This window comes from Malurus melanocephalus, unplaced genomic scaffold, assembly GCF_030028575.1.
Source record: "Malurus melanocephalus ecotype Western Australia unplaced genomic scaffold, MMel_1.1 scaffold_19, whole genome shotgun sequence".
In the NCBI taxonomy this organism is placed as follows: Eukaryota; Metazoa; Chordata; class Aves; order Passeriformes; family Maluridae; genus Malurus; species Malurus melanocephalus.
In genome coordinates, this window is record NW_026623251.1 from 98,221 (window position 1) to 117,297 (window position 19,077).

General features: G+C 36.6%; 1 protein-coding gene across 2 annotated transcripts in view; it reads right to left on the reverse strand.

Moving 5' to 3' along the window:
* LYST (lysosomal trafficking regulator) overlaps positions 1-19,077 on the reverse strand; it is a 75,397-nt gene that overhangs the window by 36,065 nt on the left and 20,255 nt on the right. For both annotated transcript variants that reach the window (XM_057389713.1, XM_057389714.1), the window contains exons 6-20: positions 17,758-18,790; positions 16,658-16,819; positions 15,862-16,006; positions 13,260-13,486; positions 12,440-12,506; positions 11,534-11,643; positions 10,080-10,503; positions 8,845-8,989; positions 7,902-8,075; positions 6,341-6,501; positions 4,731-4,921; positions 2,985-3,230; positions 1,274-1,447; positions 875-1,024; positions 150-287 (exon numbers count right to left, since the gene is read on the reverse strand). In XM_057389713.1, coding sequence (XP_057245696.1) covers positions 150-287; positions 875-1,024; positions 1,274-1,447; positions 2,985-3,230; positions 4,731-4,921; positions 6,341-6,501; positions 7,902-8,075; positions 8,845-8,989; positions 10,080-10,503; positions 11,534-11,643; positions 12,440-12,506; positions 13,260-13,486; positions 15,862-16,006; positions 16,658-16,819; positions 17,758-18,790 — 3,547 coding nt within the window. The remainder of the gene's footprint in view (positions 1-149; positions 288-874; positions 1,025-1,273; positions 1,448-2,984; positions 3,231-4,730; positions 4,922-6,340; positions 6,502-7,901; positions 8,076-8,844; positions 8,990-10,079; positions 10,504-11,533; positions 11,644-12,439; positions 12,507-13,259; positions 13,487-15,861; positions 16,007-16,657; positions 16,820-17,757; positions 18,791-19,077) is intronic.

Here is a 19,077-nt window from a genome sequence, read left to right on the forward strand (position 1 = left end):
AGCAACAACGCCTGYTGAAGATGGGAAGGAGTCTGGAGGCACAGAGGGAACTCGACTTTTGCTACAGGATTTAGTCCCTTCTACCCCACCCTTCCCAAATGAAAAAGAGTATTTGCCAAGCACAAAGGAGGATTTCAGAGTGGAAGTACCTGCAGAACCTGACAAGTCAACAGGAAGTGATGCACCACTTGAGCTTTCAATAGCTGCTTAATGTTAAACATCTGTTGGTGATGGTTAGCTCTGATCAGGATTTCCAGAGCTGCTAACAGCGTTTCCCAAACACCTTGCTGAAAAACAAATAACAGGAATGTACTTTCAAAAATATATTTGCGAGTCTATACACGAGGAAAAAAAAACCAAAACAACAAAACAACAAACACAAGGAAGTCAAGTTAGTTTTACACCTAAGATGACAACTAAATGAGTGCACATGGTCAGGTCAGAACAGGTTAGAAACTATTCAGAAAAGTTATGCTCACACAAAATTTAATATGTTTTAATGATTAGCAATATTAACACTGACTGGTTATTTTCAACAGTTTAACTCCAAAAAAAGCAGGTCTTTCTTAGTTTTAGCAGGTTTCTCCACAAAAAAAAATCAATTCAATTAAGAACTCATATGCTACATCACATTTACAGAATTTAATGAACTAAGACAACCTCCATCACTGATAATGGGAGATTGAGATTACAAACAGCTATTCAAAGAAAAATAAGGAAAATTAATTTTATAAAATTGTAGTAATTAAGTACTACTACCCCTCCAGTTACTAACATGTAACTRGAGAAATTAATTTTAGACCTTGTAATACTTAATTTTTAAAAAAAATTTTGACCTTTAGACCTGAAATATTTCCGAAATATAAGTACTTACCTTTGCTTTAGACCATATCTTCCAGTCAAGCAGCAGCTTTTCTAACAATTGGACATCTTGAATAACTGCAGTAGAAACTGAGTCAAGCTGGAATTGCCCATTTTCATTTATATAGAGAATCTCATCACTGCAGCATCCTTCAAGGAGAGTCTTAAAGAGGGAGAATTTTTTTTTTTAGTGTCAAAACACAAAGCAGTACATCCAATTTGGACAAAAATAAAAATCTTGAAAGGGCAAACTCTCAATAGGGAAGACATCTACCTGGTCAACACTAAACTTGCTTCAAATCACTGCTCTGYCTTTGTAAAAACAGCTCCCAATATACAATTAAAATCATGGAGAAGTTCCTAAATTTGTCCTAATACTGAACAAAATATCAGGTTTACAAGAGGACTTTACCTTCAGCATGCAAAATCCAACAATGCATTTTGGTTTGATCAACACSCGACGAATCATAGAATAACCATTACAATTGTCCATCTCCTGTATTCTCTGTTGATTGTACTTTGTTAAAGACAGTATAACTTGTAGTGCTAAGGCTTGGGTGTCTTCAGAGCTGCTAATCTCTACTACCTGAGGAAAAGAAAATTTAACAGGACAGTTTAAGTGAGAAACATCTAGAAAAAAAAAGCTTCGTTGTACTCCTAAATAATAACCTCTGGATCAAATCTCTTTTAAGGCATTTGAGATTATAAAAATAAACTTCATTTTGACTGTGTGTATACATTCAGGTATGATACTTGAAATGAGAATTTTATTGTGCTAAATTACGATCTTCTAAGGAAATGGATGTCCCATTACAAGAATCCCCTTCTATGCAAAAAATCTGTTCCAAATAAATTTTAAATAGAAGGCACTTGCTGTACTACCAAGTCACAAGGTCATGAAATATGTGAGCCGTAAGAACAAACTGTTTGCCTTAGTGTTTGAGGAAAACTTTAAAACAAGGCCTGAAGTTCTAGACTAAGTTTRTCTGTGTCAAACATAAAAGTTTTATTTTGTCCATAAAGGGACCAGCAGTTTGATAGATGAAGACCATGAACCATCCTTCCTTCTTTGACTCCTATAATTCTTGAATGCCAAGAGAAAATACTATTTTTACCAAAAATATACAAGAACAAAATCTCACATTAGAGGAATTTCAGYTCCTGTAGGTTCACCTGTTAATTCTGCTGCACTTAGACATTTATACACCTACATACCTGTACTGCCTCACAGCTGATCTACTGCTTGCTTGCCTTACTGATGCAAGCAGTCTACAGCAGGATCTGTAGCAGATACTTAGCATAAATTTACATAATACAATAACATGGAGTAGGATTTTCTCTTCAGATTTGTCTATCAGTGGTACAATTAAAACAGGCAGTGTCTTTATAACCATAAACTAATGTGCATTTGTTACAACACTCCATCTCTTTCAGAACAATACCAGAGGCATAGAAATTAGACAAGTCCTAGGCCTACATTAGTACTTTGAATTAACTGTAGTACTTCAGAGACTCGTGGAACAAATATTAGCCTCTCCATGTAAAGGCCACAGTCAGGAAGGAGCAAAGTTAAGGCCTTAATATTTTTGAAATTACAATTTTTCTTAAACAGAATAAGCTTTGGAATACAGCTGAACAGTTATCCCCAAAAAGCTCTCAGTATTTATTAGATAAAAATAATGCATTGCACACTATATAGTTTCACACTTATTCCTACTTGCATTGTGAATATCCTGTGGTTAAAGTGTTAAAGATATGCAATGAATTTAAGTGCCTCAAAATGAGACAAAATATAATCAATTCTAAAACACCCCTAAAAATAATACAGTTTGGTATTTAAAAGTGCCATTTCTAAATCAGAATGTAACACCCCATCTCACATATTGGCAATATTATAAAAAACATAATGCAGTGGAATTATAATTACATTTCCAGTTAAGGACAACCTGGATAACAGAATCTTATGTCACAGGTATTTTTTACAAGTTTTCTTTAATAGTAAAGCATCACATGCAGACTGGAGCAAGGCAGCTAGAACAATGTGATTTTCTACCCAAGATAAAAGGAAAATTTTTTATGGGAGAACACATTCACACACACTCACTCTTCTCTAGCCCCCTTACCCTAGCAAAGAGGAAAACAAATGCACCAGTTCCTCCAATTTCATGTAGTATACCCTGAAGAGTTTTATATTCAACTGGCTGAAGCGTTTTTAGGTGATGAGAGTCCAATACATTGCTTTGAACTTCTTTTAGACTGAAAGGTCTCTGAGAAGGCACAGTTTTCACTTGACCTTTCAATCTAATGACAGGCTCATAGATGGTGTACTGACCAGGGCAGCTGGTGGTATAAACAACAGCAAGACTCTCCTGAAAAAGGAAAGGAGTTAAATTTTTTTTTTCTAGAAATTTTATACAAAAATCAAACACATTGAGGACACAAAAACACACCTAACAGCAAGTAGTAACAACTTTGGCAGTTAATTTCTACTTTACCATTAACATGCACTGAAATTGTGTCTGGATGCACWCACACTAAAACGCAACAGGATTCCCATATCTTAGCAAACTCATGCAATAGCTAAAGCACAGAAAATTAGGAAATTTCATCAAGGATCCCCCTCTTGTCATCTGAARAATTACACAACTGTTTTGCATAAAACCCCAAGTCACTGACAAATTAAAATGAGCATATAGAGGTATTCAGCAAAGTGCTTCCTTTTCTAAAGTGGCAGGTCCAAAATACTGGTTTTTTTTTAAAAAAAAACTTCTCCAGTTTTTCATTTAAATTCTATTTTTTAATCAGCTTTGCCATAAGAGAAAATAACACAAGTTTCATTAATGAAGAGACTTAACCGAAACCAAAGTTCCTATGGAAAGCAACTAACTTATTTTTACAGATAAGTAGAATGATCTTATTTGGAAGGTTATTTAAAATAGAGAATTAATTTCATTTAAGGTGCTTGCACTCTATGCAAAAGTGCAAAGATTAATATATCACTTAAGCACATSGTTCTTCTCTCTGCCTATTTGGTGTTCCATAAGGGAAAATAAGCTTATAAGTTGCATGACTGATTTGTTAAGCTCTTACTTATCCCATTCATTCCTTCTTAACCTATTCAAAATTTAGTAGCATTGTTTAAAAGGATCACATMCAGACAGAATGACCCTTTGCCTACAGCGACAAAATGAAATCAGAWAAATCCCTCTAGTGGAAACAATTCATACAGTATGAATTACTGGTGTATGAATTCCCAAAATACAGCAAGCTCCACAGATAAGCTAGTTTTTAAAAAAAAAAATTATTTTATCTTCTATTATATCTATACCTGCATCTGGCAGAGCTGTTTCAGTCAGGAAAGATGAGAAAGGCAATATCTGCCAGCCAGAAAATTACTTTCCTGCCAAACTTGATGCCAACTTCAAAACCTCAAAACATTCAAGGAATTGGGATGAATTCTTTTGCTTCCTTACAGTCAGAATAAATCCCCATTTCTCCTCTCAGTTTTAATGCTAAAAGATGAACTTAGCAGTTCTTGGCTACCTTTACACTAATGGAGGGAGGAGATACACATCCATTGTAGACCTTTTGGAGGTACCTGTTTATACACTACAATTTAATGTGCAGTATTATTTATAGATGCTGGAACATCTAGAAATTTTCAGAGTCCAACCTAAAGCAAGATGAAATGGTCACCCTGTTTGGAGTTCAGCTCTCATTAAAATAAGTAGGAAGAGCCCTGCGTGATTTTAATAAGGAGAGGATTTTCTCCTCTGCTTTGATCAAATGAAGCACTTTGGGTGACAGCAGGAAACATATTCCCACTTCAGTTCCAAAAGATTAAGGACCATTTTTAAGYAGAAACTTACAATTAAAGGCCCAAGATCCACTTCCTTTTTTGTCATGAAGAGCTCCTTAATTTGTTCACAATGTAGAATCTCTTTACTTATGTACTTAGAGCAGTCAGTCAGTGTTTTGCCATATTTACAAGGCATTACAGATGTGAAGTCTGGGCCACATGTGTATAAGTAAAATGCTTCCTCTGGTCCAATATTGGCACCTAAAATCCAGAAAATAATCTGTTAACTCTTTACTGTAAAATAAACTAAAATTTRTACATTGGCTAGTAGGATCAGAAACTTTACAAGGAATACCATGAACTGGATTTTGTAGGCTCTGCTGACAATGAAAGCATCAKTACAGTCTAATGCTTGCTATTACCTACGGTAGATCAGTGATTCCTGACACATCACAGGCCAGATCAATTCAGTGGCAAAGACAAATGAAAACAAGCCAAGAAAAYGACCTGCATGAACTGAAAACCAACATCTCTGAATGATTTMACTTTTTTTGAAGAGTCATCTATCYAAGCCTCCTTAAAGCRTAGCAAAATTACAGATAGCAACAATAGCATGTTACATTGCCTTGGAGACTTGGGTAGTGACTGAGAAGGATGCAACAACAACAACAACTCACTACAACTGACAGAAGGGAAAAAAACCCTGTAGGAAGTAGAAGGYCAAATGAATCTTCTGTCCCTTTCTGGGCAGCACATCTTGGGTCATTGGGGACCTGAAAACACGAAGTCAAAAGAAGCCTCCAAAAGGAGCTCGGTGTGATGTGTGGGTGCATGGCAACTCTACAGCAGTAAATTCAGGGCTCTCTGGATCCATCAGTTCTGCAGGCAGTAGGCACAGGGCAACCCCACCATGTAGATTCTACAGGTTATAATTGTAACAAGAATCTTGCTTATGGCCCACACAAATATACATGTACACAGACAGGACCTGCAGGCACCACACACCCTGAAAAAACTAATCTACTTGTGGAGTAGTCCTGACTGAGCCATGACACCTGAAATGCCAGGTGACAAGAAGCAGTGTTCCAGCCTTCAGCATATATCCAGAAGTACTAGATAAGACTTCCCAAGGAAGGAGAATTTATATGTCTAAGAAATCTCCAAAGTAATACTACCAGTCTAAGAAATCTCCAAAGTAATACTACCAGTTCTAGAAATAATGATGCATAACTCAAAGCATTTAGAAGTTCAGATTTTGCCAACTTTTTAATATGCTTTAAGTAATTTGGAACTCCTCGTTTAGCAGCAGGTAAGTGAAATCCGATTTTCCAGATAAAGATTGAGTGCCTTAAGAAGAAAAACAGAGTAAATATCACTATCTCTCTATCCCCTACCCTAAGGTATTATTTAAAGAAATTCCAAAAAACACTCTAGTAACTGTAATTGCCAATTGTGGCACTAAACAGAAAGCAAGAGAATATGGCAGAAAGACACATTAGGAAGTATCCAATACTGAAATACTTRCCTACATTCTCCCTGATACAGTAGGCTGCTAAAGGGTATATTGCTGTTTTTACCATAAAAACTTGGCATGTTAAAAAAGRTATTAAAATAAGCCTTTGATATTGGAGGAGAAAGAGAAAATGAAAACTTATTCAAGAAAAAGGCATATAAAAGTACCATTAAATAGAAGCAGATTTCCAAGATCCCATCTACCCGACAATCGAAGCAAATCTTCTTGGGATGATGTACAATGGCCAATCATACAAAATGTTTTGTTACTGTCAGATGACAAGCTTGTTTTCCTTGGTAGTGCGAAATCTAAATTAATCTCACATTGCCTAAAAACACATGTGAACAAACAAATTTTAATATTAGTAACTGATCAAAATTACTAGCTAAGATAATCAGCTTAGGTTTAAAATGAATTTTAATATTTAGTTGAGAAGCCATGCTGTCATCAGCACTAAATTACTGAAGTTCTCTTCAACTTCCAGGCATCTTAAAACTCAGTAACACAATGATATGTGTATTCAAGTACTGCACCAAACAGATTAATAGAGTCCCAACTATGAAGCCAAGATTTCCTAGCTCTGAAATTCCTTCCTTCTTTCCCATGATCTCAAAAAGAAAATGGTAYATAACACTGCATACACTTCCAAAATACCACGATTTAAGCATTTCTACTATTCCTAGCAAGTCAAAGGCCTTTGAGTATGCTAATGYATATAATGAAAACCTTGGTTCACATATGCTGGAAAATATCATGTTGAGGATGTGCTTGTACCAGGGAACACTGTCACAACTAAAGTGCTGCACAGCCACAGGCAATAAGCCTGGTGCTTTTAGAAAGCATCCAATTAATTTTATGTGCCTTTACATAAACTGACTGAGTGGACTGTAAAGGTCATTCAAAGCTTCCTGAAAGAGCCAACTATTAGCAAACTAGTAATTAAATCTATATTTTGAGAGGGTTCAACAACTGCATGTGGGGACAACATTATAGTACTTTTAGCTTCCCCCTATATCTCCATATTTGGACTTTATTAAATGCACAGTCTTAATGTTGCCTTTACAGTAGGGACTTTAGGAAAAAAGGATAAAGACTGTGRTATTTAATACATTCTTATTTCTCTAAGGAGAGAATAATTCATGCAGGTACAGGCCCACCCAAACTAACATCAGGTACCTCACCTAGAAGCATGGACCACACCTTTGCAGTGGAATTAGTACTTCTCACTATCATATCTTGCATGCAATATTTTTTTAACTTCTTCCCTMTTAATTTCTCTCAGTGGAATAAAGTGAGTGTTTTTTCTCCTACTCCTCTTAATTCCCACTTTCAACAATATTGCCAGTCCCTGCCCTTCACCTCCTTAATTTGGACTCAACCAGACACGTTATGCCTACTGTTAACTTTATGCCATAGCTTATTTTGGATCTTACTCAAAATCTTGTAGTACTTTCCTCTTTCATTTGTTTTTAATGAAGAAAAACACAGATGGCTGCACTAGTCCATGGTAAAAATTGACAATTCTCAAAGTAATCCATGAGTATTCTGGATATCTCTGGATATTCTGGAAAGAATTCCTAGCAATGTAACACACCCCACCTCTCCTATCCTCCTAGAAGGCTACTCAACCATAACTGCAGCTTGCACCAAAATATTGYAGATGTTTTCCTACCATGGAATATCTTTCAAAGAAGATAAATATGTAGGKACAACTAATGTGCTCTTTACCTTTGACCAGAAACCCACAGCAACAGCTTTCCATGGAAATTTTTCTTGCCTTCYGGCTTCTGCAGATATTTTAATGCCAAATGCTGCCACCTGCCCACAAGGAAAATATTCTCTGGTGATTCAGCCTGTGCCAGCAGACCAGCTTTCATCTCATCATTCGGATCCATGCACATACTATGAAAACAACAGAAAAGGGAATAAGAAAGTGTGTGTTTTGATATTAGCATTTTAAGTCCTAAATCTTCACCTTTTGCCCTCAGTGAATTTGAAACTGCATTCCTTAAATTTCATAGGTAACTCTTTGTTAACAGTTCTATTTTTAGAGKGCTCAACATAAGCTAGGGAAATAATCACAACACTTTCAACTTCATTATTTAACTTGTCTGCATAAATCTGCTTACATTCAAGATAAAGATCTCTATTTTGCAGCAAAGTTAAATTCAATTTATTGAAAAAATGCAGGTTCTTTGAACACTGAAATAAAGTGTTCTAAAATTTTAGACACATTTCAATGATACTTAAGGATTACTTATGAGAACTAAATTAGGGCTAAAATGTGCTCAGAAGATTAAAACCAATACTGTCACAGTAAGTATTACATAAGCGTAATTTTCACAGCTGAGGTGTGAAAACCTGCAGCTGCAAAAACCTTTTCCATTTTCACACATTTATTGTGTCATTTCATTAAAATCTGAATTGCTACTTTGTGGGCAGTTATTTATAAATGATTACATGAAACATGCAAGACCAGAGCTCAAGAGTTGAAGCTGGTAAGGCTGCAGATCYGTATCCAATACACTTACTTGATGCTGTCCCATCAGTGTGCAAGATGTCCCTATCACAGAAATTAGTTCTCTACTCTCCATCAGTATTCTCTATAAGTTGCTACTGGAAGTAACAATACAAATGTTCACAGCAATGCTTCTGGACTAATACACCATACCGAAATATGAATGCRCCAGTGTTCAAGTCTGCCCAAACTTGTATCATCAGAGCTTTGGAACCCAGTGAAATTATATGAATACAGCCATCTTCAACAAGTTTATCTCCCAGACTTAGGTATTCCATTCCCATAGACTTTGTTTCTTCTAGAAATATAAACATGTTGCAATTACAATACAATACAACAATACCATCCACAGCATATAACAAGTGTGAAAAGAAACATTTCAGATACTCCATTAAATTGATTTCTGTTTAGTTGGCAGGTTTTGTTTTTGGTTTTTTTAACCTTTTTTTTTTTTAAAGTGGGCTGATTAATACACTTGATTCTCTTTAGAAACCTCAGTCTCAAACTGAAATGGAGGAACTCAACATTAACTCAGCACTTCACATCTATTTGTTTGTAATCATGTAAATCCCCTGAGCTGAATACACTCCACCAATGATACTTTTGACATGTCATATCATACTCCATTTCTATRTTGAACTATCCTTGGGTTTTTCTTMATAAATCATCCTACCCTTTAAGYRTRATTGTGTATTCAGTAGTTTTAYTTTACCAAGCAAAAGCATAGATCTAACAAAAGCAGCCCTAGTGACCTCCAAAGTTCAGGGTTGRGTTCTCCCTCCTTTCATTTAAATATAGTAAAAAAGAAAAAAAGAATACAGGTATTCCAAGTGTTGTGAATGAGAGACATTTTAAATAAGGATCTTTTCCTACTACAAATTATAATCCAAAAGATTCTGCTCAGAATAGTTCGGGACAGGTCAGTCTCTGCAAAAGTCYAGACAGAAAAATATTGTACAGCTACTGGTATTTACAACAGTGCACACACAAGGAAAGTTAAGAGGATTTATACTAAGTCAGCCTGAGACTTGATCATCAATACATGAAATCAAAAAAAACTTGAGCAATTTTTTTCCATGACMCTTCAGCTGCAATACTTAATATTTTCATCATAATATGAAATAGCAGAAAAAAATTATACTGAAGTTACAATTTCAGTGAGAATACAAAATATCTAAGGAAGCAGACATTAGTCTGATTTAAAGACTAGGGCTGGAAATGCTGTAAGTATATGGTACAGTAGTCATAGAAAAATTAGAAGTACTTCCACTGCTGTTTAATATTCATCATAAAATTTCAGACTTTTGTATACAGTATGTAGATTAGTAATATTTGTAACCAGAGTCCTTCAGTGCTACCTAAACAGAAACAAAGTATTATAACCTCACCTGTGCTGTCAAAACTGTTCTCTCTTACAGCTATGAGTCTGCATCTTCTCTTGRCTCTTTTCCCCTTTTCCGTTGCATTTTCTGTTTCATGAGCATACTCCAGGCGAAACCACAGGGAGACACTGAAGCCATCGGACATGTGTGGCCAACAATTTTGTCCAACTAAAGGCAAGTGAATTGGGGCTACATGCCAAGAAGAAAGTAGCTGGTGACTCAAGTTTTCACCATCTGCCTCTTTCTTATTCTGTGACAACTTTGCTCTTCTTGGTAGTCCAGCAGTTTTACTGTTGGAAGTGCCAGCGCATTTTTGTGAAGAACTGCTACTCAAATTTGTGCCATTCAGCAAAGGGAAGGCAAGGTACTGTAATGGATTCATATAAATACTAGTGTCTACAATCTTCAATATGCCCTTGAGTAGTATCTCCTAGAATAAATAAATCAAAACAAATGGGAAAAAATTAAAGAAACTGTTTACACCATGTAGTCAAGCATCATGCAACTAAATAGATGCCTACTCCTCATTTAAACTTGGATTCATGTTTTTCCAAGAGAGGCAGACTGGCATATCCAAACTGACACACATTTGCAAAGCATCAGGTAGCAACTTCAAAAGATGGTGATCCAACAAAGCTTTAGGGATTTAGTATGGGCMGAGCAGACTTCAAGTTACCATGCTTAGGAATCAGCGGAAATGCAGCAGGTGGTCATTGCACAATCTTATTTCACTTCTGTTATGTGCAACAAAACCCTGTACCTTTTACCCTCTGCTTTGAGGCTGGTTAAGAATGCACACACAGGCCAAACTTTCATTATTGCATCATCAGGAATAAAAYCAGCTGAGCCTTATGCCAAAATGTTTCTCTTCTTATTTGGCCAATCATTACAAGTCACCATTGAAAAATTGACTTGTGACTCTTTGGTTTGGTAYTATTTCATCCTGCACAGTTGTTTTTTATTCTCTTCCACTTGTACTTTTCTACAGATTCACACAAACGAATAGAGTTATTTGAGCAGAATATCCCACACAAGCAGTAGATATCAGCATTACACAAACCAATTTAGGACACTTTTGAAAAAAATTCCCCGTTGTTAAAGCATTTCTGAAATAGTGAGATGCTTCACAACTTTAAAGGAATGGCTTCAAATTTTACAGTATTATTGTTCTATCATCCATAACCACAACATCAGTCTCTTTGAGAGGAATCTTGGTTCCTTGTGCTGAAGAGAGTTCCCAGGACCAACACACCCTTTAAAACATAYCTCTTATTTTATTTTCCCTTTTCATGTATAGAGAATAAATTATTTCTACAATCGAATTTTATTTGCTCTCATCGGTTCAAATGTTGCTATCCATCTCCTTATTTCCCAAAATGCTTGGACACAAAAGGGTTTTCTTTTTGCTTCATTTTTCTCATTAAACCTCTGAATTTTCCTATGTGCTACTCCATACATACCGTACAAGGTGTCTTYTCCAAAAATATCCTCAGAAGAAGAGTTAGCTCTTCTGAACAGGTCTGTGAACTCATCAAGGAAACTAGCAGATCTACTAGCACCATCTGACATGCTAAAAATAAGGAGACAATAATATTGTTGAAATGAAACTTTTTAAGCTTTAAAAATCCATATTCTATGTGATTATGAGGAAAAAGTAATTTGAAATTCAAAATGTTTTGCAAAAACATTTCAAATTAAAGAAGCAATAATGATTACAAGATGAATTCTAGAAAGATCCAACAGTACCTTCCTGACACTAGAATTCAAAATTTCATTGAATCAATCAGTGCTGTGCTATGCTAAATTTGGTCCCAGTACAGGAGTCTCAAAGTCTGGGAACCTAGTCTCTGCCTTGCAAAGGCTCTCCAGGGATCCAGGTCCTGGGATGGGTTTACATCATCTCCTGTTGTGAAGCACCCTCATCAGGTTAAGCTACATTAGGGCAAGCATTTCATCTGTTTCCACATTCTTGGATTAGCTAGCKGCTTTCCAGTTAGAAATATAACTCATGGCATCATCAAGATCTGGGTTACAAAGAAATTGGMTATAAGGGCTTACATGGAAATAGAATTCAACAGCTGCTGTTTTTTCCAAGCAATGTTTAACACTAGTGTTTATGGTTTCAACTATCATTTTCAGATCTGCCAGTATTTGTTCAACTTATTTCCACTGGCTCAGAAATAACCCTATATTTACACAAGAGCTTGTGCAAGTTTCTCACAAGTTAAAAAAGCAGCTGCATAAATTCACACATGCCAATGCATTTCCTTAGTCAATTTTGCTCTTGCACTGTGAACTAAAAAGTTTGACTGTGTATATATTGAATTATAAAAGCAATATTTAAGCTACTTGRACCTTTAACTCACCATGAAAACTAGATTCCGTTTGTGTCAATATATTCAGAAATCCTCCCAAAAGATGTTTAACAGCTCCCTGTTAAAAAGAATAGGTAAAATGAATATCTGAAGAATATACACCAGCACAAAGAACTAAGAAATAAATTCTTCCAATAAATTCCTTTTTACTATTGATTTTAATGATAATTCCAATTACTTGAAATTATGGACTTTTTTTTATTTGCCAATGAACAATCTTCCATGTTATGTACAGTTCACTGGCAGAAGAGAGACTTTGACATTCAAATTATTATCTTTTACAAGAGGAATACTCAATTCAGTTATTAAAAAAATTTAACTATCAGAAATTCCGAAGGCCCATGAGGACATGAATATTTGCAGAACTAATCTCTAACATAAACTTATGAAGAAGAAAAGCATGGAATATTTTTGAGGTACATGACTCACAGTTCCTAAAAGTACATATTCTACACCAAAAAAAAAGTTCAGAATGCTTACATATGCATACATACAAGCAGWCATCTGCCTTTTTTTCTTCAGGTCCTGACAATCATGAGATCTACCTCTAGGGATTGAACAGTCTTGATAAAATAAGATACATGCAAAACTCAAAAGTTTTGTAGGTCAAATACCTTKCAACAAATTACCTAGCTCCTGGTAACCTAAATGCAATGCAGTTGATGGTATCAGTCATTTACATTGTTTCAGATCTTATCAAAACCCATAATAAGTCAGAATATTCAAGATCACTATTATAGAGACTGGTACTATAAAACTGAAGGAAATTTAAAAAACTGCTAAACTGTTGCCTCTGTTAATAATGTTTTACCTGTTCTAGAAGTACAGTGGCATTCCTCTCTTTCTGGTTGATGATTTTCAGGCAGCTTTGGAATACATGAGCAAGCACGTCTAAACTTGCATTACCAGCTGAGAGCAAGTTTAATTCTAACATGCAGATTTCAGGATACAGTAATTCTCCTTGATTGATGTTTTCAGCTAGGTCATTAAAATAACCTGAAGCACCAGTACATCCTGGTTCTGCCTTTGTGTCTGCTCCTAAAAAGAAACCACATGTGTCTTACTGAAACTTACTCAGCTGAATACAGTCTGCATTATTTAAGCAGAACATCCAAGGACATAACTCCAACCTTTTCATAGGTACAAACCWAAAATAGTCACTAATCAGCAATTCTCAGAAGTTAGCATAATTTTATATTCTGCTTCAGATTTTCCTAGTTTCCTGTGAACACAGAAGGGGGCAAGGATGCAATTTCTCCCATTACATGCTCTTAAAGTATCTGGCTTGGTTTCCACACACACTAATGGCAAAATACGCAATTCATGAAAAAAGACAGTAAAATCATTGTAACAGAGTCTAAAGCTTCTATACAAAACTCAGAGCCTGCCAKGAAAGGAGATAAATTTAAATAATTTTATATTAAAACATGGAGGAAGCAATTTGTAATTTAACTCAGAAAATGCACATGACAGAATACCTGCATGACAATCAAAGGAAAAACCCCTAAACATGTAAGTCTCCCCTGTAACATTTTGGAGAGAATTTAAAATACATTACTTAAAGCTATTTGATACAGACATACGTTTCATGCAAATATTTAGTGGATGTATTTCAGATTAATTTTTAAATTCAGAAATACTTTAAAATATTATTAATCTGTTGATAATGCCTGGTCACACAGGTAAACAGCAGCAGTTTAATGCAATTCTATTACAGGCTATTACTGCTCATGTKAACCTCATACTAGAACATAAGCATCCAGATGTGCTCAGCACAAAGGAAAAATGAAAGCAAATTCATGTTTAAAATTAATTACATAAGCAGAATATAGCAACAAACGTGCACATCAATTGTTTAGAATAAAGAGATGCTRTATAACAAGGGGGCTATCAAGCATGTGATTGGAAAAGCCAGCCCAGATTTGCCAAGGCCAAATAGTGCTTGACAAACCTGATCACCTTCCCCAAGSAAGTAACCTGACTGGTTGATAGATGGGGAATGAGCAGTGGATGTTGTCTACCTGCATTTCTYCAAGGCTTTCCACASAGTTTCCCACAGGCTCCTCACAGAGAAACTGATGCATTAGGGTGGAGACCAAGGGGTCTGTGCAGTGAGTGAGCACTGACTGCCCAAACACACCCASAGGGTGGTGGGAAATGCTTTTCAAACTGGCAGATGTCACAAGTGGGGTCCCCAGGGGCTGACAGCTGTCCCAGTGCTGTTTAATATCTTCATGAGTGACCTGGGTGATGGGATCAAGYTGCCCTRATGGAATTTGCCAATGATCCCAAACTGAGTGGGGACCTGAACACCTGGGAAGGGAGAGCCACCCYRSAGGAACATGGGATAGGCTGTAAGAGTGGGATAATGAGAACCCTATGGAGCTCAACAAGGACAAGTGTGATGTCCTTGCACATGGGATAACAGAATCCAGGAGTGCAGCACAGGCTGAGATCTGCCTGGCTGGAGAGYTGGGGTCCCTCTGGACAGCAACCTCAATATGAGTGAGCTGTGGCAAAGAAAGCCAATGGRATGCTGGGCTGCATCAACAAGGACACCACCAGCAGAGARAAGAATTATTATCCCATTCCACTCCACACTTGTCAAGCCTTACCTGGAATACTGTGTTCAGTCTTTGTCCTCACTATGCAAAAAARATGGGAGGAAATGTTGAGAGAACTGTGTTTGCTCATCCTTGAGAAAAGGAAGCTTAGAGGACATCTTTTCACCATTTAAAAGGTGTCTACAAAGAAGGTACACTGCTTTTTTTCCAAGGAGTCACATGGACAAGCAAAGGGGAATGGGTACATGTTACTTCTGGGGAAATTCCATATAGATACAACAGGAAAGTTTTCCCTATTGAGAACAATCGGTCATTGGAATACTTTCCTCAGGGAAATCGTATGTTTCCCAACATTGGGCACTTCAGATTTAGATGGACAGGGTGCCAGGCTATCTTGTCTGGACTGTGTTTTTGTCAAAAAAGGTTGGATCAGATGGTCGTTGGTCTCCCTTTCAATCTGGTATGCTATAACATAATTAGACATGAATTTTCACCAGATAGTTATAATTCTAACAAAAAAGCAGAGAGCATTGATTTTCAAACAAGCTACTGATAAATAACTCTGGAGTTTCTAGACCACAATAATACAATTGAGCAACATGACTTTAGAGCAAAAGTCACATTAACCAACAAAACCAAGACAGAATACTGGTTGTGTATTCTGTACACTCAGTAAGAACATCTATCATCTTTCCATCTGTAACTACATCCTATTGAAATGTAATAAATTAGTTCTTGCTATCTGTTAAAGGTATCTGATGCTTGCCCTGTTTTGGTATATCTCAAAAGACAAACAAGATTTGCTATATCTTAAAGACTGCTTTGTATATTCAGAAAGTTCCCATTTACCTTCATTCTTGGTTTCACTGTCATCAGGGTTACTTTCACTATCTGCTTCATATCCTTCCTCTTCAGCAAAAAGTTTAAGACTACAGCATTGTGATTCTTCAGTTTCCCCAAGTTGTGGTGCAGGCTCCTTCTCTGTGTAATGGGTCTGTAAAATACAGCCRAATAGACTATCATTGGTCAGTAAAAAAATCTTTGGATCAGAAAAASCAAATAATTTAGAACTGTCCAACTGTCCAATTTTCTCCAAGCCCATAGGGAAAAGAAACAAATTAATMATACATTTCCAAGAAACTTGAGATACATTAAAAATACTTAATTCTTTYGTGAAAAACTGAATCTGCAAAGAGGAATTTTTCTTACTAACTACCTAATGAAAGGTTTAGTAAGTAGCATTAAAAATAACTGTATTTCTAAATCACTATCACAATCAGCATGCACCTTGAAATTCACTCAAAGGTGAAGAAGTCTGAAGCCACTATGGTCACTCAAAATCCCTGTTTGAAGCTCTTCCTTCAAGAGTTCATTACACTGCTGTGAGATGAAAGAATAAAGAGAGCATCAGGTTGACTGAACTTGCTACTTTTTGGGGCATGGCTCATTTTTGAGCGATCAGTGTGGGGGCCATATCAATAAGCAGAATTCCACTTTCATAGGAGAAGCAGAGATTTCATCTTCAACTGTCAAAATAATTAAACACATTTAAACATTTCCTATCAAGTTAAAAAATACCCAGAGAATATAAACCTGAGAAAATCTCACATTATTCAGAACTAGATTGCTGTTTGGTATTTCATACCTTTTCAATTTTTTCTTCAGAATGATCCAGATCAGCAGAAAAAGTGCCCAATGCAACACGAAGCAGTGAATCAAACAGAGGCTTTGCCAAGTCAGTTTCTATCACTTTCGACTGAGCAAGCTGCTCTCTTATTTCAAGTAAGATATCATCCACACAGGTATTCTGTGTTTTGGGGGAGAAAAACATTTTGATTCATGTTACTATTTCTAGCTAACAGAAACAGTCTAGCTCTTTCTTTTAAGAGCTTTTCCTCCCACCTACACTAATCTAACTTCTCATCTAAAACCACCAGATTTCATCCGTGCTCTTCAAATAAGAAAGATTCATCCGTATTTGTGAGAACAGATTTAATTGGAACCTGCACACTAAAAAAAGCTGGCAAAACACTTATCTAAAATTTGCAGATGAAAATGTTATTTAAAAAAATAAACATCTTTGAAACAGTTACATTGCGAATTCAAACCACACCACAACGTTAGTAGAAGTTAACAAGATAGAGGATGACATGTCCAAGATCACAAAAAGTGAGTGGTCCAGACAGAACTCCAGTTTCCAATTCTTTCCCACACTTAATGCCTCCTGCTTTTGCAACAAACTGCCAAGGAAAATTCAAGGTGGCAATTAAAACATTAAAGAAAAGTGAGGCTGACATCCGTGAACTAGCAATTCCTTGTGGAACACTGAATTAGTTCACCTGTAAGGCTTAAGGAATAACTTTTTCAGATGTCTTTTCAGTACCTAAGCCATGCAACAGTCTTTTTCAAGCACCATGCTCTGCTCAGAAYCATCCTCAAAAAGCCCATGAGAGTCACTAAGGATAATGGTGACAACTTGCCTACACAGCTTTCCTGCAGCATCCCTTTCACATACATTCTCCACTGAATACTCTTTCTAAACAGAGTACTACCGAAGCTGACCACTACTCTTGACTACTAAGCTCATTATTTAGCTGTATGCATTCATTACTATATAAAATAGGGTACCATAAAAAGAGCATATGGTTTTTACCTCCCTAAAAGAACTTTTGACTAAATTACTGTTTAAATAATACTGTATGAAACAAGTATGAGGAAAGGAAGCTAGGGAAAGTTGCACAGTACCTGGTGAAACATCTCCACTTCTGTCTTCTGCTGCATGGTGCTTGCACTGTGCAGACAGATGGTCAGCAGTGCTTCCAGAAGTCTGATACCTTGCAGCGCCCACTCAGTTTCTTCTCTTACAGAAGTCCTTATCCCTTCAAGATTGGCAACTGAAGTAACTGAAGCGTGTTCCATACTCAAAGAGCTGTCAAAGGAGACAGAGTCAGGCACCAGCTGTTCAGCATCAGCAAGGCTGCCAGAACTGTCAAGCTCCAATTGCGTCACCTCTCTGCTTTTAGGCAGCTGAACAGAGTCATCCTTGTTGAGAAGCTCAGTACGAGGACTCCCATGTGAACTTCTGCTGCTTTCACTCAATACTCTCTCCCTCTTTTCTTGCTCCTTTTCCTTATTTTTTGCAAGTTTCTGAATTATCAGAATTAGTAATCTATGGCATGCTTCAAAGCCTCCAAGTCTATAGAACTGCCTCTGGAAAACTGAACTATACAAATAGATGCAACGACACATGGACCAAATGTCTGCAGCCCTATGAATGTGTTCAAGAGAGGGCAAAGCAAGACTTTCCAGGGACAGATATGGTAATTTGTGGCCTAATGGCTCACTAGCTGTGCTATCATATCCTGATGTATCTTCACAGTCATTGGCTGAATCCAGATCACTATCTGCTTCTTTACTTACACATAAAAAAGCAACACAAAGGAACAGGTTTATTGTGTTGACGTGAATATCTTGGCTCACAAACTTTTTCTTTTTTGGGTAAGCCTCTTTCAAGCCAGCATAAAACTTGCTCAGGCTTTGAGGAACATCTGAAACAGCATGCTGGCTACAAAGAGAGGTAGGCAAGTCAGACATGGATTCAGTTTGCTCGCTGTTCAGGCCTTCCAGTTCTGGCGTTGCTTGGTCTTCCTGCTGATCACCAAGGTAGAGTATCAGAGTCTCTAACACCTTCAAAGAGTGGCTTCTTAATGTATCTAAGTAATTTAACTCAATCATTTGATTCACTCCATTACAACTCAGAAACAAGTCTCTAATTACCCTGCAAGAGAAAGTATAAGAGTTACCTTATAAATCAGCCAAATACTCACGTGGRTCAGCAATTGCTATAAATTACTGTATATTAAAGAGAAGAACTTGTTTGCAATACTCTAGGATCTTAAGTCAGCATCATCCAGCTGRTAGTGGAAAACTCAACTTTTTTGTAAGATATAGTGTAGGAAATACCACCCTCTAAAAGGCCAGACCACAAAAATTTATGATGTTCAAAACATTAAAGGTGCTTCATTAACTTTATTTAGGACATTTTCTCTTTGGTGATATTTCTTT